The 26,492-nt window shown below is 40.4% G+C and overlaps 2 protein-coding genes across 2 annotated transcripts; one reads left to right on the plus strand and one right to left on the minus strand.

The window, feature by feature from the left end:
* The first annotated feature begins 7,349 nt into the window (after positions 1–7,349).
* LOC311038523 (uncharacterized protein) lies at positions 7,350–12,484 on the plus strand. The gene is made up of 10 exons (XM_084048097.1): positions 7,350–7,628; positions 8,360–8,467; positions 8,676–9,068; positions 9,274–9,375; positions 9,548–9,780; positions 9,901–9,995; positions 10,104–10,209; positions 10,418–10,687; positions 10,862–11,036; positions 11,837–12,484. The coding sequence occupies exons 1-7, from the start codon at positions 7,595–7,597 to the stop codon at positions 10,147–10,149; spliced, it is 1,011 nt and encodes a 336-aa protein (XP_083904223.1). The 5' UTR covers positions 7,350–7,594; the 3' UTR covers positions 10,150–10,209; positions 10,418–10,687; positions 10,862–11,036; positions 11,837–12,484.
* Positions 12,485–16,976: 4,492 nt separating this feature from the next.
* LOC311039220 (uncharacterized protein) lies at positions 16,977–25,355 on the minus strand. Its single transcript, XM_084048892.1, has 6 exons — positions 25,349–25,355; positions 24,570–24,602; positions 23,324–23,524; positions 20,854–20,930; positions 19,859–19,902; positions 16,977–17,612 (listed from the first exon to the last, which is right to left on the minus strand). Exons 3-6 carry the CDS (start codon positions 23,514–23,516, stop codon positions 17,546–17,548), a joined length of 381 nt encoding a protein of 126 aa, XP_083905018.1. The 5' UTR covers positions 23,517–23,524; positions 24,570–24,602; positions 25,349–25,355; the 3' UTR covers positions 16,977–17,545.
* Positions 25,356–26,492: the final 1,137 nt, after the last annotated feature.

The raw sequence follows: 26,492 nt of genomic DNA on the forward strand, positions 1-26,492 counted from the left end.
TCAGGACAGCAGAGTCACTGCCCATCTTTCACCACAGGCTGAAAACCCATCTCTTCAGGAAATACTACCCTTCCTCTCTGCCATGCCTACTTGTTGTCAATTAGTTGTACAAACTCTTGTCTTATTCGATCTTGTTTACACTTATTAGTTTTAGCTCTTGCTCATTTGATTTAGCTATTTGTCTCATCTGTTTAAGACAGTAGGTAGCTGATATATTGCACTTTTACCTTAGCTCTAGGTGTACTCTTGGTTAATCTCTCAAGAACAGATTCTGCACTGCGTTTGAATCTGTCTTGAAGGTTCGTCAGAACGTGTACACACTGTGTGGGAGTGGGCGTGGCTTCAGAGGCCGCGCTTTATCCAATCAAATGTAGTGGGCGGGATTCAGGTGTCCGTCATTAAACCGAAACTAATTTAACAATAGCGTCCGCGGAGCAGACAACCACGGAAAGATAGTCACATTTGAACTTACTCTTTCATCATAGAAACTAGTGGGCTTATAACCAAAACCATCCATGTTCTCTGGGAGAAGTGGTGTTAGTGTTCCGTGTAGAAATGTTATCTAGTCGGAATGAAAACGAAAGCTCACCACCGGAAGTGGAGCGGTGAAGGCAGACTTAAACCCCGTTTCCTTGCGCACATGTGCTGCGTCGCCATTGTCCCAGAGTCACACTCAGGAGGAAGAACAGCAGAGGTCGCTGTTTTTCCTTTGCAGTGTGTCTCTGGGTTCCGAGATTGACTCTTGGTTGCTTGTTTTAGCAGAAAATGCACTTAAGACTTCTGGTGATTAGTAGTTCCGTTGCCTACCTATGTTGAATGCAGCTTATTGTAAGTCGCTTTGGATAAAAGCGTCTGCTAAATGACTGTAATGTTATGTAATGTAATGAGCTGAGCTCTCTCTACAGCTATGATCTACAAGCTTGCTATAATCGTTGCTGTTCGGCAGAAACCTCTTGTCTCCATATTCTAACTTTTTGTGTTTTTTTCGTAAATTAACAGCCTTAACAACTTGATCACACTACAACGTCTTACAAAATCATAAAAAAATAGTCATCAGTCTAAACTGTATAATATCAGAACATCTATAATCTGTACATAGAAACTATTCACACTATAGCATTGGTTCTCAAAGTGGGGTACGGGGACCCCCAGGGGTACTTGAGGCGGTTCCAGGGGGTCCCCAGCTAAATGATGGACAGGAACCAAATGGACCCTTATGGGTCTGTAACTCTGAGAGTGTACAAATGGAACCAAATGGACCCTCTCAGAGTTACATTAACATTGATTTTACAATGTGAATTGGGGTCCCAGAGATATAAATGCCATTAAATGGGGGTCCATAGCCTAATGCATGTCAAACTGGGGGTCTTTGAGATTAAAATGGTTGAGAATCACTGCTAGAACCGTGAAAATCTTCTCTTATGGGGGTCCCTGGCTTATCTTTCCAAATGGGGGTCCGCGGGCTAATAATTGTCGATTTGGGGGTCCTTGACATGAAAAGGTTTGAGAACCACTGCACTATAGGATGCCAGGTCAACACATGAACCTGGCATACAGTATGTCTACATAACTTGCATTACATTACATTACATTACATTACATTACATTACATTTCATTTTAGCCACGTCAACAAAAAAACAGCACAGGAAAGTACAGTTCAATACAAGTTCTGCTAAAAGGATTTTAAACCCAAGAAAGCCTAAGGCTTGTTTCCATTGTAAGGTAAGGTAAGGTAAGGTAAGGTAAGGTATTGGGGTCCTTTGTACTCAAATCATAGAGGCATTTAATGACAGACAGATATACACTACTATGCAAAACATCATAAAAACAGATTAAAAACAGAAAAAAGAAAAAAAAAACTAAATGTATATAATATATATTTTCACGATTTTTCTAAAATAGCCAAAGTGTAAAATATTGCTTTTTTTTTAAGCTCAAATCAAAAAATTACACAGATGCGTTCCAGGTCTTAACTCTCTCAGTGCCACGCCCCGAGATATCCCGAGTTTTCCCCGAGTACCCTCCCTGCCAGAACGAGAAATCCCGAGTTTTTACTTTTGATTGTGGTCGCGCTATTCTGTTTATTCCTCATGATCACTTTCGCTTCCTGACTCCTTCAGACTCACTGGGTTCCGGTTTCATGACGCAGATTCCGGTTCTCATTTTTTCCCCGCGGTCATTTTCGGCCAGAATAGGGAAAGTCACGTTTTTTCACATGGTAGAAAAAACGAACGGAGAGGTCTACGTCTATTCTCTTTGGTCTGGGTGACGATCAGTCATCGTAGTCGTGTATAACATCGTATTTTAACCCGATCAGAGATTGTCGAAAACGTAAACATCCGGTTATGACCGGATGTCACGTGAGACTGTTTGGGAGGGGGGCGAGCGAGTCAACGAGGTGATCAATGGCTTGATTTGCTGCTCTCTACTGGTAGAACTGTCGTATGAGTTGCATACTGCATATAGACAAGCTATTTGAAAATTAAATTACAAAATAACAAAACAAAACAAAAAAAAAATTGCTGGCACTGGGAGAGTACTTTATGAAAATACTCTGGCACTGAAAGAGTTAATGTGTTAAATGATAAAGGTCTTAGAAGTAGCATAGCAACAGACTGTTGCTGTCTGTGTCCAGCTAAATAATCCCTTCTACTGATAAAGATAAACAAAAAAAAAAAACTATTGTTAAATGGTGGGTAATTGTTCTGTGGAAATGTTGCATAGGGTTTTAACCTTTACTTAAACAAAAACAACAACTATATAATATATATTTAACTCAAACTAGAACTCAAGACAACTCATTAGTCTATATTTAATTCTACATTAGTCTCAAATCGCTGTGACCTTAATGTTCCACAGATGCTGAGTTTTTTCTTCCAAGCTCTTTAAAGCTTTAACTACCTACACTAATGTGTGTTTGCAGCTAGTGGTGGAAAAAGTACTCACATTTTTTACTTTAGTAGCAATACCGCAATGTAGAAATACGGCCTGTGTTCAAAATGTTACTTGAGTAAAAGTACAAAAGTATTGGCATCAACATATACTTCAAAAGTAAAAGTACCAAAACGTTTGAAAATAGCCCATCCACAAGCTCACAACGCGTCGCGATGCGACGCGTTGTGAGCTTGTAGATCTGCTATTTTCAAATAGGCTATGTATAAAATAGGGCTATAGTGTTTAATGTATGTTTTATAATGTAATCCTTTATACCTGCAAAGTATACTAGCAACTAAAGTTGTCAAATAATTGTAGTGGAGTAGAAGTACAATATTTTCCTGTAGATGAGATGTAGTGGAGTAGAAGTAAAAGTACTGAACATTGGCAATACTCCACTTAAGTAAAAAATACCTCAAAATTGTACTTCACTGGTACAGGTATTATTCTGCCTCTGCTGTAATGTCTATAACACAGATATGAAATTAAATATACATTAAAGCATTGCAATTTGGATTTGGCATCTGGTTAAGTTCAAGCAATATCTTCAATAATATTATGCATCAATATTAAGGTTGTAGAGAGAGAGAGAGAGAGAGAGAGAGAGAGAGAGAGAGAGAGAGAGAGAGAGAGAGAGAGAGAGAGAGAGAGAGAGAGAGAGAGAGAGAGAGAGAGAGAGAGAGAGAGAGAGAGAGAGAGAGAGAGAGAGAGAGAGAGAGAGAGAGAGAGAGAGAGAGAGAGAGAGAGAGAGAGAGAGAGAGAGAGAGAGAGAGAGAGAGAGAGAGAGAGAGAGAGAGACTCACCTTGTTAGCCTCATGTATTTTTAGGTGCTGTGGAAACAGAGTTAACCAAGCAGTCAACCATATAAGAAAGAGAAAAAAAAAACACATAATGAAACTTGATATATGAGAAGCTAAGTGACATTGATTCAAAGGCAGAAGAAAAGACTTTCCAGGGGATTTGAAAGCAATATATCACAAATCTCTGTGATATTACTGCTTCACACCACATTAAAACCACACACAAACACAACCAAACCAAACACAACTGACCTTTAGCAAAAAAGGAGTTGAATTAGTGGATTTATTTTCTTTTTTTAAATGTAAATGTTATCACACCGATACAATGCCATCAACACACATCTATGAACTGTCTCCATATGAAATGTTGTGATTTTAACCCATTAAGACCTGGAACTGTCATTTTTAGATTTGAGTTAAAAAGCATTATTTTACACTTTGGCTATTCAAAAATAGCAGATATACAAGCTCATAGCGCGGCACCGAGTGCTATGAGCCTATGAGCTTGTAGATCTGCTATTTTTGAAAAATCGTGAAAATGTGTTCAAATCTTTGAATATATATATTTTTTAAAGCGAACATTTTTAACTCAAATCTTTGCTTCTGGGGGTCCCTGGAACAAAATATTTTGATGGTTGTCCGCAGCCAAATACATATCATTTTGGGGGTCCTTGACATGAAAAAGATTGAGCACCACTGATAGAAACGTTTTTCAGAAAACTGTTGGGATTTAGGAGACATGTAGAATCGGCTTCAGGTCTCAATGGGTTAAAAGAAACGTTTAAAAGCAAAATGTAAACCTCATCATGCTGATTTTATTGTATTTTTGCCAAATTATAGCAATGATAAAACCAACACGGTCTCACTCCGAAAACGTAGCCGGTTGCCTTTTTGTCAGAACCCCGCGACGGAGCCGAATGCCGTCGCTGGACGCCAGCGACGTAATTATGTGCCTTCCACGGTCACTCATAGACATTCATTGAGGTCCAAAGACGACACATTGCGCCGTCACAGGCGGGCCATTGATAATGCATTGGCATTTCAAAACGTGCGCTAAGAAGCTTGTTTGAAATGCACCAGACCACACGCCACCACCCACAAAAACCTGTAAATATTCTGAGTATTTACATACTAGTTTGGTCATTTTTCGATGAGTATTTGTTGAGAACGACACTTTTATTTAACTTTTGTATACCCGTGACGTCACGTCAGATTACTTCCGTATGACTTGATTGACAGTAGTAAAGATCCGATCAAAACTATTTATTTTAATCTAATAGATCTATATAAATGATCTGCTTGTCCACTAATCAATTATTCTGGCACTTAAATGCCTAATGTATGAACAATTCTAGCAATAAATAATTATTTGTAATTTCTTGATTCCTAGCACTCATAAAATCCCGCCTACTGCATCCGGATGTTCACCACGTCCACATACATGAAAACAAACATAACGTTTCCGTATCCGTTCTGAACCGGAAATGTGGTTATAGGCACATTTCACGTTCTGTAAAGGTTCTGGCCTTCTTTTAAAGCTTTTTGAAACAAATAGCAGCAGTCTTTTGCAGTCGCTTAGGAACAAATAGCAGCATTTATTTTTTCTCAAAACGATTTCATGTTTTTTGTAACATTTAGGACGTAAACAATCATATTGAGGGGCAGTTGTGCAGCAAAAACGTCATTACCAGTGTTGCCAGATTCTGTGAGAGAAACAAGCAACCACTGGTCTAGGAAAACAAGCCCAAAAGAAGCAACTATGGGCCACATGACTCATGAGCACTTCAAACATATACGTCAGCTGCTTGAAAATAGTAGATCTACAAGCTCACAACGTGTCGTGATGCGACGCGTTGTGAGCTTGTAGATCTGCTATTTTCAAATTCATTTTTTGGGGAAATTATAATAAGCATACCTGGCAACACTGGTATGCATATGTGCGTCTATGCCTCCCATGATGCATTGCATTGTTTTTCAACTACATCGCGGTAAGTGAAGTCTTGTTACTTTTTCATTTATTTAATAGAAATACATGTTAAATCTGCACCCCCACCACCACTAAATCATAGAACCACAACACAGGGTTGTTGCTAACATGTTAGGGTGTGTACAGTAGCAAGTTGGTTGGTCTGTATAAGTTTAAAACTGTTTTACAGTGGACATATCCCTAAGCTAACAAGCCATAACAAACAAACACAACAACATGAGCTCGGCTATTTGTGTGTGTCCCTCTTCATTTGTGTTTAGTTATGTATTCTATATGCCATGTTTGTTTGCACAACACTAAAGGCAAAACGAAATGTAATCATTGTTTGTGTTTCCCATTCTGAGTGTACAAATGGATGTTTTATTATGAATAGAATACAAAAGGATCCTATTGAGCCATAGTGCTTTCTTGTGGTTTAAATCCTATAGAACTTTACTGTCCTGTACTGCTAATAAAGTATTAAATCAATTAATCAATCAGTACTAGTAGTACAGTCAAATGTTATGCTAAAATATGAACACAATAAGCCCCAGGGGCTTGTTTACATTTTGGTCCATTGTACTCAATTGAACAGTCATATTATATATACCATACAGAGGTGCAATGCAAAACATGTTGGGATAAAGGTCAGTTGAATAAGAGAAGATGGGTGGGGGCGGGGGGCAGAGGATTCAACTATAAAGCTGGTACCAGGAGTTAAATAAAGATTTTTTTAAAACAGGAACTATTTAATCACTTAATTTAAATGTATTATGATGTTAATGTTGTTGTTGTTTGGATATTCGAAAGTAGCTGATCAAAAAGCTCACAAAGCATTGCGATGTGACGTGTTGTGAGCTTATGGATCTATTTCTTAAAACTGATATGTTACATATTAATTTGGGGCGCTTCACATGAAAAGCCAGAACCAGAACCACTGCCATAGTCCATATTCACACGGCGGCCATTTTGGAATTTAACATTGCGTTGCTGTGGCAACTGGGGTGGCATTTCATTGGCAATATGGCCGCTGTGTGGATATGGTCTATAAGGGTCTATTCCAGGGGTCTTCAACAGGGGGTCCTTAGAGCTACTATAGGGGGGTCCGCCAAATCTTTGTGTGATAGGATTTTTTTTTACATTAACCACTTGAACCCTATAATTCCTTTTCTGAGGGGAACATTAGCCGAAAATAGCAGATCTACAAGCTCTCAACGCCTCGCGCTTGAGAGCTTGTAGATCGGCTATTTTTTGGCAAAGAGGCTATATGTATAGAGGGGGAAAAAGCAGACAAAGTAAACCAAAAAAGTTTAATCTGAAACACAATTTTATACAATATAGAGGGGGTCCCTGCTTCATCTCTCTCTCAGCTAGGGGGTCCTTGGCCTGAAAACGTTTAGGGCTGTTTCTCCTTTTGTTCATTGTAATTCTGAATATGTTGCTTTCTCTTACAGATCCTTCCAACCAAACTCTCCTAAACAAACAAACAAACAAACAAACAACCCAAAAGGCACTTTTAAGAGCCACTCTCTCTCTCTCTCGCACTCTCTCTCTCTCTCTCTCTCTCTCGCCCCCCCCCCCCCCCCCACACCTTTCTCTTAGTGTGTGTGTGTGTGTGTGTGTGTGTGTGTGTGTGTGTGTGTGTGTTTACCCTTGTTTGTCTTATCATTGTCTTTGTCTGTTATTTGTTGTTACCCGTCACCATGAGTGATCCAAAAGCCATGGTTACGGAACTTGAAAGGAGTTTAAATGCCGCAAAAGCGGCAGCTGTGGCCAGAAGTCTAAATGCCTTGATTCCTCCAGAGTCACAATGGAGAGCACCACCAACTCCAGCGAAGAAGGCAAAGGCACCTGGACCAACCGTAAGGTGGAAAAAGAGAGACAGCAATAGAAATGTCATCCCTGCCAGGATCAACCAGAAATCAGGGTCAGTATTGTTATACCATTAACTCATTTAGACCTGAGGCCGATTATAAAATCCACTTTAAAATTTCAAAAGCTTTTGCGATCCACCCATCTGACCACTAAACCCGGCAGCCTATCTCAGCTGCCATGTTCAGTGGTCATATGTGTGGATCGCATACATTTTCAGAGCATGTGAAGTGTCCACTTGACTTTGGGCAAGACACTGAACCCCTAACTGCTCCTGATGAGCAGATTGGTGCCTTGCTTTGCCGTCTGTGTTGATGTGTGTGAATGTAATAAACATTGAAAATCACTGTGGATATAACAACATTTAACTTGATAAGGCTTCCTTTAAAAAAGATGTCCTGAGTGCCTTGCCAATGGACAGCTAGACATTTTTTTAAATCAACCTACATCAATCATTCCTATTTGATTGCATATTCATAGGCGACTGAACTGTCCACGTTATGGTTTGGGAAAAGTCTAATAGTCCTCATGATAATAACCAGGCTGACACTAGTGTTACAGCAAATAGGATAGTGTAGTTATATAGTTAGTTATAGTTTTTACAATTCATGCATTTAGCAGATGCTCTTAATCCAGAGCGACGTGCCATTTTTGGCTGGTTGAAGACCAATCATGCTGCGGCATTCTAGACAATTTGGAAAGGCTTAAGTGCACATGCCAGGCCAGTGAGTAAATGTTGAGGAGAGAGTAAATGTTGATGACAGTGTTTTTTTTTTCCTGTTGTAGCTGGTCCAAGTCGGAAGGCTCATCCAGGTGGTTGTGGTCAGAAACCTGTTCCTCCCAACGATTTTCCTGACACTAATGCTGAGGTCTCCTTTGCTCCAAATGCCGTTGGTGTGTATTTCATTAGTGCAAAGCAATATGTTCATGATATATTCTAATAATCTGTCAATGAGTTTGAATGTTAATTATATGTTTGTATTGCACATTTACCAGAATAAATGTGCAACTAACCTTTTCACAGCCATTATTATACTTTTTATATTGTAAATGTAAAACATAACCTAATGTTGTTTTTCAATATCCCATACTATCTTAACAGAGCGTTTCATACAAGAGCTCCAGCACTCCCTGAGCGTTGCATCGGCTGACATCGAGGAAGCACCAACCCCAGCTCCTCTCCAGGCTTCCTCCGACTGGAGTACGCGGAACCACTCTCTTTTAGAGAGATGGCGGGCAGAGAGACCCTGGCTGATTAACCGCGTTGCAGCGAGGGCACATGTAGGCACACACATGTGCCAACAGTGTGCCATCAGTCCAGCTGCTGTCTGCTGTCATGGCTGTGAACCACGGCCATTCCTGTGTGCCGAATGTGACATCAAAACGCACACAGACACTAGAAACGTGATGCACAACAGGGATGCCATGAATGCAGGGTTCTTCCAGCCTTTGCCTCCAACCACCTGCATTGTAGATGAGGCTCATTGCCGTTGTGGTAAGTTCTTGTTTGTGAGTACACCATATCATATCCTCTCTGACTCATTAATCTCATTACTTTGACCACTAAACAATGCATTTTTTTGTCCTGTCTTACGGTCATGGAACCTTTTTAACCTTTCTCACTCTTCTTTCAGTCTCTTCAAGTGGTTCCAGCAATCGTAATGTTCTATTTCCTATTGGACACAAATGATCTTTTTCAGAGTGCTTTGTACCTGTGCGGATACCTGCAAATATCTGTGGTTGTGCATCGGAGGCATTGAGGGTCAACCCAGGAAAGGCTGTTGCTGTGATCACAATGGATGGTAAGGATTTTTTTTTTTTTTTAAAGCATCTTAAAAATATATTTTTACTTGGTATTTTTACTTACCCACAAGGCTTGTCATAGGTGTATTTATGAAATCAAACGTATGCCTATTGACTAATTTATGCCATGCTAGGTTTTACATTACAGTGTGCGTGTCTTTGATTTTCTAGGGCGATATGATCTCAGCATGCCTGACCTGAGTTGCGAGTCATGCCAAGCCACTTGGACTGCTGGAGTGGACGATCTCATTTGCAGTAACTGCTGGCCTGCTACACTTAATTTCGCAACAGTTTATGCCACAGATATATTTTTCTCATTTGAGAAAATGAAGATGGCTGCACCAGGACTGTCCTGCCAGGCATTTTTAAGAATGCTTGATCAGCGAACTGTTCACTTTGGCCGTGTGAGTATTTAATTTAGTTAGCCAACAGTATATATTTTTTCTTTTTGTCATGTGCATTGAATTTGTTTCTTATTTATTGCCTGCCCATTATAAACTGTTGATATCCTTATTTTGAAATAGACAGGGAAGATCTCAACAGATGCCTTCCAGAAGAGCTACTTTCAGTGGGAAGTTGTACAGTTTGAGCCACATCGCTGTCTCGCCAATATCAGAAGGTAATGATATCAGTGATGTTCTTTAAGATTTTTAATATTACATGTGGCAGTATTTTACGTGTATGAGACAACATTTGTTTTCTTGTCTTTGATTCTTTGTCATTGTAGGCCGTTAAAGGTCTTCAAAGCCAACAGCAGAACCTGGAATCCCTAAAGGTGGAATTAGCAGTGTCAGAGAGCCAGTTGGAGGATTGGGTGAAGGAGTGGGCAGAAGGTGAGGAATTGATTATTGTTAATGCACATATTATTTGCTCACAGCTTTAAAAGTTATAAGTCAAAACTTAAAATCGAACGGGTAACCAGTGAAGACAGCTAAGATGGGGGTGATATGGTCACGTTACCTGGAGTTCACTGACATTGGGTTCCTAATCCTTGTGTCTTATACTGTGGTTTTGTACCCACCTATTTCCTCTCTTCTGCAGCACCAACAACTACTGCTGATGAGCCTGATGCCTTGGCCAATAGGATAGAGATGCTGGTGCTTGGGCTCAAAAGGAGGTCTCAGCGTCTGCATAAAGACACTGACGGAACAAAAGCTCGTGCCAGGATCCTTCGACAGATGAGGAAGGAGAAGGAGATCCTAGCTTCTGTTGTAGAACAGTACAACAGGTTGGTTCCTAGCGCAGAACACCTGAGCATGGAAACCATCATATCTGTTGATACAGCATGGCCATGGCAGCTTCATCACAGTGGTATGTACACTAGTCTGTTGACTGCTTCCAACAAATCTGACCCATAATTCCACATAATATACACACTTGCTTGTTGAGTTTGGGAGAGGCAACTTTGAGTGGTGTGTTTACAAGTGTCTAAGTGGCTAACACTGCTCATTTTCCCTGTGAATCTTTGTCATAAATGCATTCCAGATTCTGTCGATCTCAGAACAAAGAGACGGGCGTTATGACGTCATCATGGCAGGAAGGCGACTCACAGAGGAGAAGAAAATCCTGGTGACTGAGATGGAACATCACTGGAAAAGTCTTTCAGCGTATGACCATGACCTGAAGGAGCTGTCGTGCAGTTTTTCTTCTGGGCCAATGAGTATGTATTTGCAATAAATTATTTTTGTAACAACTGCTATGCATTCCATGTCTATAATTCATTATAAACATACTTCTAATATATTCTAATCTGCGTATAACACTGTATAATTATAATAATAAACACCCACAAAATAATCTTAATGCATTTTAACAGTTATCATAACACAAATAGCATTACATGATGACTTGGGGCTGATGCATATTCCACTTTTAGAGCCGAGTTTAAATCGGTTCGTTTCGGGTGTCACAACATCTCGGCAGCACCCTTCGAACCTCTGAATGACGTTGTTTGGACAGAGCCAAACCGATTTTAACTCTGCTCTAAAAGTGGAGTACGCATCGGCCCTTATAAGGTGACTTAAGGTCAAGTATTATAGGTCTCTATGATCTTGCATAGACAGTTATGACAGTATAATGGATTTTAACAAATATTATAATGCATTATAAGCGTGATTATAAAGCATTACTACTATGAGAATTAAGATGGGATTCTTAGGAAGTGTCATCATACAATGGTTTATGATTGCAGTTATGATTGCTTATAACTGTAACTATAGTTTTAGAAGCTTACTCCAATTAATTTTACATGGCCTTATACGTCATTATACAAATCTCTAATGTGTTATTGTTATTGTTATAAGGCATTATTCATGAGTGCTATACTTACAACTGTATAAGTATGTTTATAACACATTATAGGCATGGGATGCATAGCAAGTGTTACAATATTTCATGAATATAATACATACCACTGATGACTGTTACTAACACAGGTTTTGTCTTGTGTTCTACCCCAAGGCTCACCGTGGAAACTAAGTTTCGAGGGTCTGAAAGGACTGCAGTGCATAATCCTCCGTAAGCAGTGGGAAAACCGAAAAGGGATGATGCTGGCATGGGAACATTACATGCAAGTTGATGAACTGATGCAGAGAACGTCACCTTTTTGGACAACACAGATGATGCTGATGATGATGACAGTGACTCAGACATGTCTGAGGACGAATTGGAATAGGCAACCATTGCAGACCATTTCATTTGGCTCTCCTCTGGTCATGTCTATCTCGCTCTCTCTCAACCACTCCTACCTACAGGCCTTTTTTTACAGCCACACTGGACCACTTTGATGGACTACTTTCCCAATGTTGGATTACCACGATTTGTGTGGATTGTTCCCCTTTGCGGACTACTAAACTGCCCCTGGCAGGTAAATAAAACTTTCTGTCAGGTGGAGTTTGCTTTCAGGTTGCCCGACTGGGGACAGCAGGGCTGTGTTGTGTCAGATGGAGCATGGGGTAGGAGAAGGAGAGAGGAGGCCATTGACTCTGGCCCTCAGCAAGGAACACAATCCAACCATTTATGAAGAACGTATGAGGATGCAGAGAGCACGTCCCCTCTCCGCTGTTTGAGAGCGGACGCCAACGGAATCATCACAATATCTGCCTAAACACCTGAACATGGCCAGAGCACTCTTTCTTCTGGTCTGTGGAATGTAAAATAAGAGCACTGTTTGCCTATAATGTGCTGTTCTCACTGTTGCTACACTTAAAAATATAAAATGGCAAGTGTGAACCCATAGTCATAGCTATGTATGTATTTTGCTTAAAGATTGAGGTATGACATTTGTTATCGCACAGCCCCAGAAAGTAAAAAATGAACGGTAATCAAAATGTTACGTATCATTCCATAATGACCTTTGGGAAAGTAGAACATGACCTGTCCTTGCCCGACAGGCAAATGCCTCTGACACCTTAGTGTCAACCCCTGAAATAAGATATATATTTCAAGAGCATGATATCATAGTAAACATCCATCTAAACCAGTGATATAGACGGATTTCCGCGCGACGTCATCACAGAGCAGAATGCGCAATCTGCGCATGCCTGGGGGAAAGGCGCGTTCGAAAATACAGCCCTGAGCGGCAGTGAGTGCACTGGCCAATACAAACTAATAGGCGAGTGTGCTCCGGTGCGTAATTTCCAAACGCACCCATAGGCTTACCCCCTCCTCTGCGCGGTCATATCCTCTCAATGTTTACAAACATGAAACCCGTCTATAGAACTGGAGTCCTGTGGGCCAAATGTGTAGTTTTCTTGTGGCCCTGGAACACATTCCATATACCCAAAATATATTTTGGATGGTTGGTTGTACAGGATGACAACGTTTTTTTGCTTTCCGTAACCGTTCACCAAAACTTGTTACATCAGCTTGCATGCTGACCACTGACCAGTGTTTTGTGCTATAGTACAAACGTATGTCGATTGCACAGTGTGTGCTGCAGGTAGGCCACTATATGACCATAATGGACATGGTTACATCCTGACTGCTTCATACATTTACGCATTTGATGTTTGAGAGGATAATGTCTGTGCCAGACCTTTTTAGTGCACAGGCTTAGAATTTGAGAAAATGGGAAGTATGCATTTGAATGTGTTCTGTGTGCGGGTCCCTTTGTGTCTTTGTGAGAACAGTAGCGGGGGCAGGTGAAATGCTTCTGAAGTGTTTGTATGTTTGTATGAATGGGTGAAGTGGTCCCTTTTCCTGTTAATACTTTTAACAGTACAGGCAGTACAGTACGTTTATGCTAATGTAATGACAAAAAAATAAAATAAAAAGGCCCAGGGGCTTCTTTTCCATTGTGCGAATGTGATCTGTGTTTTGCAGGGTACATGTTTGTATATATTGTATACTGTTTATTATTGATGGTACTTCTGGACCATATGAAGGTGTGATTCACACGGAAATGCTGTCTGATATATAGTTCTCTGCACCTTAATAAAAGGCAGTTAAACCTTCCTTGTTATTCCATTGCCTCCTCCTTATATTGGTCCTTCTGGAATGTATTCATCTCTATTGCTGTATCTGACAGTCCTTGTTGTGTATCTGTCATCTTGTAACTGCTGGCTGACTGTGCTGCCTCTGGGCAACTGACGTAATGATGTAACTGATGTAATGTGCCAATAACACTGATTCTGATTAAAAGATAGTTAAAGCTACTTATAGAACACCAGGAAATGCCTTCGTGTATTGTTTGTATTCTATGCAAGTAATACATTTTTCAGTAAATGTCCGTTGAATGTTCTTATGAAGCATTTTGTTCACAGAACATTTTTGTTCATACAAAACCGCAAGTCATGCTTTCATTCCCACTAGCTGAAGGACAAAATGTGTGGACATTCAAGGTGGAGAGTTGGGACATTTCTGGAGCACAATAAACATATTTTATGTGAATCATTGTAGACCAGCCTATTACCACATGATGCCAAAATATTACATTTAAAGGTGATTACTGGCTTTAGCTGGCAGTGGGAATATACTACAACAATACATTCCATGAATCTGTAATAGTACAGTGTAATAGTATAGTAGCACTCATAAGCAGATTATAATGCATTATAACTATGCTTATAAGACAGGGGTCTTATAAAGGGGCCCGGGACCCCTAGTGTGTCCTCAGAGTTACTCCAGGGGGTCCGGCAAATCTTTGTGATAGGATCTTTTTTTTTTACATTAATAACCTGAACCCTAGCATCTCTATTCTTATGAACATTAGCTGAAAATAGCAGATCTACATGCTCACAACGCCTCACGCTGCAAGGCGTTGTGAGCTTGTAGATCGGCTATTTTCGGCAAAGTGGTTTGGTGTCGAGGGCAAAAGAAGCAAATCAAGTACCAAGTATTGAATGTTTAAGTGGTTAAATGTATGAAATGAACCAAAAATATTAATTTACACAGCACTGATGATAGTCAATGAAGCTATCTATGAAATCTATGAAAACGTTTAATCTGCAACACAATTGTATGCAATGTATGGAGGTCCCTGCTTCATCTCTCTCTCAGCTAGGGGGTCCTTGGGATGAAAACGTTGAAGACCCCTGTTATAAGACATTATGCATAGCAAGTGTTACCAAGGTGGGTGTATATGAAAGTAATGAGTATCAGAAAGCTGGCCACATGGGGCCTGGGAATGTCAAAATACAGCTCTGTGTCAAACATGACACCAAGGTTAGTGTAATAGTGTAATAGTGTAGTAGTGTAATAGTGTAATAGACTAATAAAGTAATAGAGGGTATGGGGTGCGTGCTGGCTTAGCGGTCCAGGTGCATACCACATAGGCTCTGATGCCTGGCAGCGTGTCGCGGGTTGGAGTCCCGATCCTGGCGGCCTTTGCTGTGTGTCGCCCCCCATGTCTCTCCCCATTTCCTGTCAGCCTATACTGTCCTATCAATAAAGGCATAAAAGCCCAAAAACAAATAATTTTTAAAAAAGTAATAAAGGGTAGGCATCATATGCCACTCATCTACACTGAGTGCCAAAACATAAAGCATCATGAAGCATTGGAGTTTGGAAGAGCTCATTGGGAAACTCCTACTGACGCTGTATTTTGCCACTCAATAGACGTTCATGCATAACTTCCAGGTACAATGATGTCACAAGCATACCCTTGACCTGCACCTTAACCCTTAACCTCAGTAAGACTATGCCTAAACCTTACCATAACCCTAACCTCAGTACAACTAGGCCTGCCAAGGAGCCAATCAAGACACAGGTGAGGCGGGTCTATCCTATAACGTTGATGGGATCCATAATAACACATAGGACTGTGCCTGAAATAACCGATTCACACAAGCTCAAATGAGTAGCATCGGCAACCCGTTGTGATCTTGTAGATCGTCTATTGCCCTTTGAACAATGTTCAAAGGGCACCTGTGATGAGCAGGAACAACCCATAATATTTACAATGAAATATGTTTCTATGTAGGGCAAGGCCTTTCAAATTATGGATTTGCTGTTGACCTATGACAAAGTTTAATGTCCATCTCCTTCCAAGCTATGAGTCTAACAGTCATACATTCTCAGACCATTTCAGAGCCATCCTAGATAAAATCAGTCAAACAGATGTTTCAGGAATTATTTAGTAACCAAATGTGTTTGAGATATTGATGTGTGCCTTACTTACATAGTCATCCATTACAATTAGGAAAACTACATGTTGGAGCTGATACGTAGTTTAGGGTTAGGTTAGGGTTACCTAAGCCTAAGCCTCATTCCCCTGGCTAGCATGATGCAACTCCTTGCAACCAAACGGTTTCATGCAACTACTTGCAACTGCTCGCAACCATTATCCCCAATGGCAGTTCCAAGGAGTTGCATTGGTGTGACATGTCCATAAAACTGTTTAGTTGCAAGGAGTTGCATCGCAAATCATTGGTGTGGTTTGGGCTTTAAAATGACAATCATTTTACCTTTTATCAAAAAGGTCCGAACACCTCTCAGTCTGTTCCTTGTTTGTTTGTGGGCTATGATGCAAAACAAATCTGTCAAACAGGTCATTCTCTGTAACACTTGTTGAGGCATCTTCCTCTTCTCCAGGCTTCAAATCCTGGATCCCATTCAGTTTATTGTCTACACGTTAACCCCTCAGGAATATAGAAATAACATTGATTTTCATGCATGGCTAGCAGTCTACACACAAAAGAGGGTATGAGGAGTCAGTAGGAGTGAGGAGTTAGGAGGATTTTCCAAACAAGCGCTTCCAAACTCCAGCTTCATGATGCTTTGTTTTGCCACAGTCTAGATGAGTGGCATATGATGCATAGCCTCTTATAGATAACTATCATCATTGTCTGAACCATTAAGTTATTGGGTGTATGGCTTTAAATTCTCATTGTTTCCATGGTTGGCAAATGATGTATTATCAAAAGTGTGTATCTCCTTGCATCACCTTCATTTCATTTTGTAAAACATATGTTTTCTTGGATAATGAGTCTGAATAAACAACTGTCCATACAGTTGTATAGTCTATCTGCAGCTGACACTGTATTGCCTACATACAGTATCTGGCTCATATCCAGTATATCTAGGATACATTCATTCATTGACAAAAGACAGTTAATATCACTGTTGATTGGTATAGATTGACATCTTGGAAGAAACAACATTCAAAGTGCAAAAGGCTTTTAATGACACCAAAGAAAGAAACAAAGAAAACATATTGCACAGAACAAAATAGGCAGTGGAAGAACTCACGTTTCACTTAAGTAAAAGAATCAATACAGCAATGTAGAAATATACTCTGTTAAATGTGACTTGAGTAATAGTGCAAAAGCATTGGCATGTATTCCAAAGTATTCCAAAACTAAAAGTGCTCATCTTGCAGAATGTCCCATTTCAAGTTTCCAAATGTAATATGAAAATAGCAGATCTACAAGACAGATCACAATGTGTCGCATCGCAACCCATTGTGAGCTTGTAGATCGACTATTTTCAAATGGCCGAAATAAGGCTGAAGTGGTTAATGTATGTTTTCTAATAATAAACAAAATCTCCAAAATAAATATTAACACAAAGTAAAAGTACAATATTGTCCTCTGAGATGTAGTGGTTTCAAAGTATGGCGTAGATGCTGGTTTTCCACCTCTGTCCAATCGGGTGAGACGAAGGCGGATACGGGGAGGGTTATCAGCTGGCAGCCATACTTTCATCGGACCGTACCCTTTAGGCGTGAGGTTACTGGTTGGCCCTGTCCTCTGGAAACTTCTTGGCTGGTTCCCATGTGTCTTCCCAGATTTTGTCACTGTAAAGTATAAATACATTATTTAGAGAAATTCATTTATCCCATGGGTCTTCAAAAGGGGCACTGGGACACCTTTTATTTTTATATTAACCACCTGAAACATTCTAAGAGAAGATCTACAACCTCACAATGCCTCGCACTGAGACGTGACGTGAGTTTGTAGATTATCAATTTTTGGTGACGAGATTTGGTGTCGAGGGGAAAAAGTGTTTGCATCAGTATCATGCAGCCCTAATGCACATGTATGTCTATTGCCTAATGCCTACATGTAAAAAAGATAAGACAAGAAGCATAGCGGCCAACATTCCACTTCTGGTAATTTCATTATTTTGATTTTGACTGATGTGAATTTAGATTAGTTCCTCATAAAACAATTTACTCTAGTACTGGTGACAGACAGTCCATATCTGAAGTCTGAAAGAGAAGTCATTAACAACATTAGTCGACTAACAGTCATTAATTACTAGAATCCAACAATGTGAATTTTGTAACCTTCCTGTACATTCAAGCTGTACAAGCAAATTACACAGAAGCTTCCAATTCAACTGCTGAGGCCGGTGGACTGCAGCTGCCAATCAAGCCCATACGCTGAGCTAGAGCTTTAATCGGGCCTAAATATGTGAGCCCAGCCCAACCCAGCCCGACAGAAACGATACATAATTGACAATTGGAGCCCAACACAGCCCGAAGCCTGACATTCTAAAGAAGTATAATTGTTGCATGCAGCCTTATATTTTTGTCATTACATATTGGTGATTCGAAGAACAGAGTCATTCTACCCTTTTCCAACTGTCTTTATATATAAACAAAAACCCAGCTTGTAGCAAGCACCGTCCTAATTAAGGAACAATAAACATCGGAGCCTCGCTGGAGAATACGGCTGACGGCCGCCGCTAAATCAGGCAACAGGTGTACAGGCTATTATAGCTACAAAGTTCACACGTCTATAATATTATTAGGATATACAAAAGTGACCGTGGATGGTTTCAACAATGTCCTCCGCTCCACTTGGGCACTGCATGCATGCAGACGCCACAGCGGCCACCGCCACATACACACACGCTCAACTGTTGCGCCACAGCACACACAGTCACACATGCTCAACTGTATCAAGTAGCTCATAACTCACAGCCACAGTTATGAGCGCAGCTTACATAGTCACAGAGACATCATGATACCGCGCTGCGCTTGCCTGCCTGATAAAAACAAGACCAGGAGACCTGGTTCTGCCAGACCTAAGCCGGACTTCACATAAGGTGCTTTTCGTTAGTGAGGGAGACGAAAGTCTCCCTCAAGACGAAAGTGAAGTCTCCCTCACTTTCGTCTTTCCGTCTTTCGCCTTTCATCTCAGAGAAATCAAGGTGCTTTTCCTTGACGTTAGGGAGGTAGACCAAATCAACATCAACATCAGTCAAGGAGGTACCCTGTTCTATCTCTCTTTTCCTCTTCCTCTTAATGGACTCCATCGGCAAGGTTTGCTAAATGAATCGAACTTTGTTCGATATACTGATAGGGGGAACCCTAATTTATGGATAATAAAATGTAATTGATCGATATTTCAGGATATTTGACATTGAAGGTCTAATTGAAATATTTGTCTTACGTTTTATATATACCATCTGTATTTATACTTGTAACATAATAGTGATGTCATGAGTAGTCTGTGCCTATTTATTCATGCAGATGAAACCTAACCACAACCCGACAAAGAAACCTAACCACAACCAGACATACCATGTAGTCTGTGCCTATTTATTCATGCAGAAGAAACATAACCACAACCAGACATACCATGTATGGACAAAATGGTGACAAAGGCTCGTGTAGGCCATACCTTTCAGATCTGGCAAAAAGTGACCCAACCCAATGCCCGACAAATACGTGACCAATTGGGCCCGGCCCAGCCCTCGCCGCGCAGACCCGTCGGCCTCGGGCTGAGATCTTAAGCTCTACGCTGAACAGCACACAGCTGCACACAGCAGAGAGTGAGGGAGAGAGATAAAAGCACCTGGAAGTTAGGTCGTCAGCTTTTCATTTTGCCTACTTTAACTGGACACGTTGTACCAGCGTACTTTGATGTGAAAATGTGGGCCATCGGCAGGTCTGCAACACCACACAGATGAGGTGTAACCTTCCTAAATAGTAAGGCAAATTTGAGAGGGAAGAAAGAATTGTGGGATCAACCAGAAACAACTGCCTCTGGTAGGGCAAATAGTGTCAATTGAATAATATCAAAAATGTCTTACCATGCAGGACAAGGCGCCCAATGCACCAACACTTCTTTGTTGCCCTAAAAAAACACACACACACACACACACACACACACACACACACACACACACACACACACACACACACACACACACACACACACACACACACACACACACACACACACACACACACAGTATAAGAAATCACTGGGTAAGGTATACCATTATTTTTAGTACCTTTGCTTGTCTCAGTCATGATCAGCCTTAAGACAAATATACAAATTAACATGGTTCTGTGGGGCCGACAGCCAAGTGGTTATGGGAAATACTACCGCCTGACACTGAGTCCCCAGGTTGATTCCTGGGCAGGTCAGACCTTTGCTCCAATACTCTCCCTGCTTCCTTTATCTATACACTGTGAGACTATTAGCCTTGGACGATGTCTATTAAATCGCCATCTGCACATCAAACCATTGTGATGTGCGATAGCATCAGGACTTTTTGGAGTCTAGAGCGGGTACAGAAACGGCCTCTCTTTGTGTAGAACTGGTTTGTGCAAATTACTGGTTAAAGTAGTCTGAACAGGATCTGAGCACTGAGCAGTAAAATGACCTCACAGTTCCTCACACTATTGAAAAGCAGAAAGCCTGGTGACGTGAAGTTAACTTACTGGAACAGTGGGTTGTTTTAATAAACCCTTGTAGGAACCCTGACCCCCTGACTGATTTGTCACATTTTTAGTGGCCACAACCCATAAATGCTCATCCCATAATTGCATCTTCACTACAAATGGGGAACCATTTAAATAGTAAATAAACATGCGTCCCAACGGTATAACAGTTATTGCCAAGAACCTTTGTTACAATAGAGCAATAATCGACCAAACAGAAATGTCCCCTATGTGTGTGTATGTAGCCTGTGTGTGTGTGTGTGTGTGTGTGTGTGTGTGTGTGTGTGTGTGTGTGTGTGTGTGTAGAGAGAGAGAGAGAGAGACACACACAGACAGATAGGGTTCTATATTTTTTTACCTCATTTGTCCTTCTCCCTGTTATCTCCTTATATGGGTAGACCTGGGACCTTTTCATCTGGGAACATTTCTTGTAAACTTGAAGGATGAAAAGACAAGTTCATTAAGCCATGATGCTTTGTAAATGTCAGCAGTATTTTACATCTATCTATACATTTTCTGAATCTCTATGCATCTGTGTTTATGCCCATAGCCAATCAGAGAGGGGCTGTTTATGCCCATAGCCCATCAGAGGGGAAAAGGGTGGTGTCTCCTAGCCTGGTATCCAGCCTGCTTCGCTACGTTCGGCGGACTTTTTTTTCTCTCTTCGCTTCTCAGTCTGGAACGCACCCCATTGACTCGTTTTGCAGAACTACACTGGAACTACATATGTTACGTTAGGCAACGTCGTTGCTGATTGGATGTTGTTCAAACGAATGACGAATCACAACGATCCCACTGTTTTTTTTGTCCCGCCCCGCACCACAGACCAATCAGAAGCCACGGCACGACTCGAAACGTTTGTCATGTCCCGCCTCCCTTGGAGATAGGAGGCATTCCAGACTGATAAGCGGAGAGAGAGAAAAAAGTCCGCCGAACGTAGCGAATCAGGCTGGATCCCAGGCTAGGTGTCTCCATGATTGGTCAAGCCTTCACGTGACATCATAATGTCTTACTATAAAACAATGACAATGTGGGGTAATGCTGTTAAGTTGTACAACTATGCCAGAGTCACAACAAGCAGCACAAGATAAACGCCTAGCTGTGGACAAAAATTGGGCAAATTAGCCAAATCTATGTGTCTTTAGTGATGCTGTAGTGATTGGGTGTAAAGGGAACAAGTACAAATCCATGGGGGACTCCAGTCAACAAAGTATATAGGGTTTAAGTGCCTAACCACTTAAAACCTATACTTAGTTGATTCCAAAGTGCTCTATACTAGGCCCCCTCCTGTTGCCACTCTACACTACAAATCTTCGCTGACAATAATTATAGTTTGGCTAATTTCAATGAATGTACACAACCCATTCAGACCGGGATAACCTATATGTTCTCTGGGAACACGTCTAAGTCATTCATTTCTGAAACTCTTAAAAGCCTCATTTATACTACAACATATGACATACTTGGATGCAGAAAATACCAGATCTGCAAGCTCACAAAAACAAATAAAATAAAAACATTTAAAAGCCAATGTGGATGACACTAACACATTCATTTATATTCACATAAAAACAAACATTTAACACAGAATAGCAATATACAGGACAGCCAAGTATATAAGTCCAGCAACTTGTCCTTTGCAGAAATATGCAGAATATGATTCAGCTATTGTGGCATGTGTCAGTAGAGGTTAAGAGATGGAGTACAGAGGACTGGTGAACAGCTTTGTCAGGTGGTGCAAACAGAACCACCTGTTACTAAAATTGCCAAATAAAGCAGATGGTGGTGCATTTTAGGAAGATGGTGGCTCCCCCATTGTCTCCCATTTCCATCGAGGGAGATGTGGAGGTAGTCCAGAGCATCTGGGCATGCAATTGGACAATAAACTTGACTGTACTGGGAACACAGATGTCCTATACAAGAAGGGCGGGGGGCAGATTTACTTCCTGAGGTGGCTCAGCTCCTTTGGTGTGTAGGACTCTGCTGAACATGTTCTATCAATCAGTAGTGGCCAGCGCAGTACTGTATGCGGCGGTATGTTGGAGGGGTAGTATCAAGGAAGGCGACAGCAGGAGGCTGAATCAAGCTGGTTCTGTCCTCGGTACCACTTTGGATACTGTGGCCATCATGGACAATCCCTCTCCTTCCCTACTACTGTGGCAGGGCAGAAAAGCTCCTTCAGCAACAGACTGTTACATGTAACAGTCAGTCCCAAGTTGCAAGAAGGAGCGCTATAGGAGATATTTTCTGCCTGCAGCAATAAGACTGTACAAGTCCTCATCTGGTTGGCTTGATCAGGCTGATTAGGATGGGGGATGTGGGATGCAAGCCATCGGACTCTTGAGTAGTGTTTGGTCTGTCTTCTTAATATTGTAGGTTGACGATGCTTAGATGCATATTTATTTATTATTCATTTTTTTTTGTTTCATCTAATGTGTTTTTATTGATGTCTCTATGAGAGCTGCCTTTCCCCTCGGGGAAGAATAAAGTACCTACCTACCTAGCTAAGACCATGTAATAAGCTGACAGCTGGGGGGGGGGACACTATAAAGGCCACTGCACACAGGATGCGATTATTCACATGGAAAAAAGGCACCCTGTCTGAGCCAACCTAAAAATACTGTATTGAGTCCATAAATTAACATACCTTGAAGATGGTTGATATTTCTATATTATAAATTGTTTATATGATTGGTCTTATGTAATATTCTAATATTTTGAGATTTATTCATGAGCTGTATTGATATAATAATCATCAAGGTAAAAATATATATTTTCTTACAACTTTTACATGTTTTTTAGAAGGATCTACGTATAGTTTTACTTACTGCACATATTGTCCACTTGGCGAGACACATTCTTGTCTTTAACAATTCTTTTGGCCCACTCTGGGCCATACTTGAGTACTTTGGCAGCCACTGCTGGTTTTGATTGGAGAGAATAACATGTCCCACAGGACATCCTCCTGGCCTCCATATTGGCTTGGCATTTGGGACATGTCTTTTTCTTCGGTCGTGTCATTTTTGGAACTGTTGAGACAAAGAAAATAACCAGAATTTTACACAATGTATTTATTCATAATAATTGTAAGAATGTACAGAAGGAACCAAATACACTCTTCTGGCTGTGGCACCGTAAATGTTTAATGTCAAGGACCCCAAATTATATTAATTTGCTATTCAGAAATAGCAGATCGTCAAGCTCACAACATGTTGCACAGCAATGTGTTGTGAGCTTTTAGATCAGCTATTTAAGATAAAACCCTACAATAAAATTGGGTAAAGTGTTAATTCTCATTAAGTTAAAAACTTTTAATCCCTATCTAGATTGGATTTTGGGTAGTTCAAAACCAAAAAACAGGATTGGGAGCACTCTGATATCTGATGAGATCAGGAAAACCTACTCAAATCTGGATCAAAACAAAAAACAGGATTGGGATCAGTTTGATTAGAAAATAATAATAAATAAAATTAAAATAAATGCTGTTATTTGATTTGCTCATATAGCGTGCAACACCTACAGTACCATCAGCTCCCAGTACTTAACAGGTTGCAGAACAATGGCTGCACAAAACAAAACACTTTGTATGACAATGGGACTAAACTTGAAAGCAGGGTGTGTAGAACCAGTGGTGGATAAAGTACTCAAATGTTTTAATTAAAAACATATGTAAGTGAGAGTCTGGCATTCAAAACCTTTACAACTATTTTCAGAATGATGTAGCTTTCAAGTTTCTATCTATTTTCTTCACCAGGTTGACAAAAGCTACATCAATACATCTTCAACAGCACACCAAATGAGTTGAGTACAGTTGGTATTCATAGAGAATTATCCACGTGCATCCATTTGTAGCATTTACATTTCTGTGTTTCATTCAATCACTCAGAGTCAAATAGAAGTGTAGCTACTTATTTTGTAAGAGAGCTTTAATAAAGAATAACTTAGTAGAATAGAGTGCTACATTTGTTTAGTTTGTCCAACACTGAACACACATTATTCCAATTTCTGTCATGTATTTGCTGTGAGTTAAAGATGTGTGGTTGTGTTATTGTGTTTTAAGTTGTTGGTACTCACTGGAACAAGGTGATGAATGACAAAGAAAGAAACCTGTAAAGGGGGGAGGGAAATGAAGATATAAATGCATAATACTTAAGATCAAATATTCCAGTGGCCACCAAATGGACCCTTACAGTTCTGTAACTAAACAATATAAGGACTGATATTCAGGATCTCTTGGTCTTTATTGATTGATTGATTGATTGATTGATTGATGTACTTTATTTAGTAAGACATGAGAACAGTACATGGCAGTACATAACAGTACATGGAAGTACAAATTCGCAATACAAGGTCTACTAAACTGGATAGCTCAGTTAAGCACGTAGCTTGTTTATAAACAAACTTAGCACAGGGTATATGAAAAATGGCCAAACCCTTAAACCACAAGAAAGCACTATGGCTCAATAGGATCCTTTTGTATTCTATTCATAATAAAACATCCATTTGTACACTCAGAATGGGAAACACAAACAATGATTACATTTCGTTTTGCCTTTAGTGTTGTGCAAACAAACATGGCATATAGAATACATAACTAAACACAAATGAAGAGGGACACACACAAATAGCCGAGCTCATGTTGTTGTGTTTGTTTGTTATGGCTTGTTAGCTTAGGGATATGTCCACTGTAAAACAGTTTTAAACTTATACAGACCAACCAACTTGCTACTGTACACACCCTAACATGTTAGCAACAACCCTGTGTTGTGGTTCTATGATTTAGTGGTGGTGGGGGTGCAGATTTAACATGTATTTCTATTAAATAAATGAAAAAGTAACAAGACTTCACTTACCGCGATGTAGTTGAAAAACAATGCAATGCATCATGGGAGGCATAGACGCACATATGCATACCAGTGTTGCCAGGTATGCTTATTATAATTTCCCCAAAAAATGAATTTGAAAATAGCAGATCTACAAGCTCACAACGCGTCGCATCACGACACGTTGTGAGCTTGTAGATCTACTATTTTCAAGCAGCTGACGTATATGTTTGAAGTGCTCATGAGTCATGTGGCCCATAGTTGCTTCTTTTGGGCTTGTTTTCCTAGACCAGTGGTTGCTTGTTTCTCTCACAAAATCTGGCAACACTGGTAATGACGTTTTTGCTGCACAACTGCCCCTCAATATGATTGTTTACGTCCTAAATGTTACAAAAAACATGAAATCGTTTTGAGAAAAAATAAATGCTGCTATTTGTTCCTAAGCGACTGCAAAAGACTGCTGCTATTTGTTTCAAAAAGCTTTAAAAGAAGGCCAGAACCTTTACAGAACGTGAAATGTGCCTATAACCACATTTCCGGTTCAGAACGGATACGGAAACGTTATGTTTGTTTTCATGTATGTGGACGTGGTGAACATCCGGATGCAGTAGGCGGGATTTTATGAGTGCTAGGAATCAAGAAATTACAAATAATTATTTATTGCTAGAATTGTTCATACATTAGGCATTTAAGTGCCAGAATAATTGATTAGTGGACAAGCAGATCATTTATATAGATCTATTAGATTAAAATAAATAGTTTTGATCGGATCTTTACTACTGTCAATCAAGTCATACGGAAGTAATCTGACGTGACGTCACGGGTATACAAAAGTTAAATAAAAGTGTCGTTCTCAACAAATACTCATCGAAAAATGACCAAACTAGTATGTAAATACTCAGAATATTTACAGGTTTTTGTGGGTGGTGGCGTGTGGTCTGGTGCATTTCAAACAAGCTTCTTAGCGCACGTTTTGAAATGCCAATGCATTATCAATGGCCCGCCTGTGACGGCGCAATGTGTCGTCTTTGGACCTCAATGAATGTCTATGAGTGACCGTGGAAGGCACATAATTACGTCGCTGGCGTCCAGCGACGGCATTCGGCTCCGTCGCGGGGTTCTGACAAAAAGGCAACCGGCTACGTTTTCGGAGTGAGACCGTGTTGATAAAACA

Source organism: Gymnoscopelus microlampas (assembly GCF_963454915.1).
Source record: "Gymnoscopelus microlampas genome assembly, chromosome: 22".
Classification (NCBI taxonomy): domain Eukaryota; kingdom Metazoa; phylum Chordata; class Actinopteri; order Myctophiformes; family Myctophidae; genus Gymnoscopelus; species Gymnoscopelus microlampas.

Excerpts from the sequence above, each read along its gene's own strand:
- LOC311038523 (XM_084048097.1), top strand. The coding sequence starts at position 7,595 with ATGTCATCCCTGCCAGGATCAACCAGAAATCAGG. Across the intron at positions 9,069-9,273 it reads TGAGGCTCATTGCCGTTGTG|AGTGCTTTGTACCTGTGCGG; the intron begins GTAAGTTCTTGT and ends GATCTTTTTCAG. Across the intron at positions 9,376-9,547 it reads TGCTGTGATCACAATGGATG|GGCGATATGATCTCAGCATG; the intron begins GTAAGGATTTTT and ends TTGATTTTCTAG.
- LOC311039220 (XM_084048892.1), bottom strand. The coding sequence starts at position 23,516 with ATGACACGACCGAAGAAAAAGACATGTCCCAAATGCCAAGCCAATATG. Across the intron at positions 20,931-23,323 it reads CCAAGTGGACAATATGTGCA|TTTACAAGAAATGTTCCCAG; the intron begins GTAAGTAAAACT and ends TCATCCTTCAAG. Across the intron at positions 17,613-19,858 it reads TGGGCGCCTTGTCCTGCATG|TGACAAAATCTGGGAAGACA; the intron begins GTAAGACATTTT and ends TATACTTTACAG.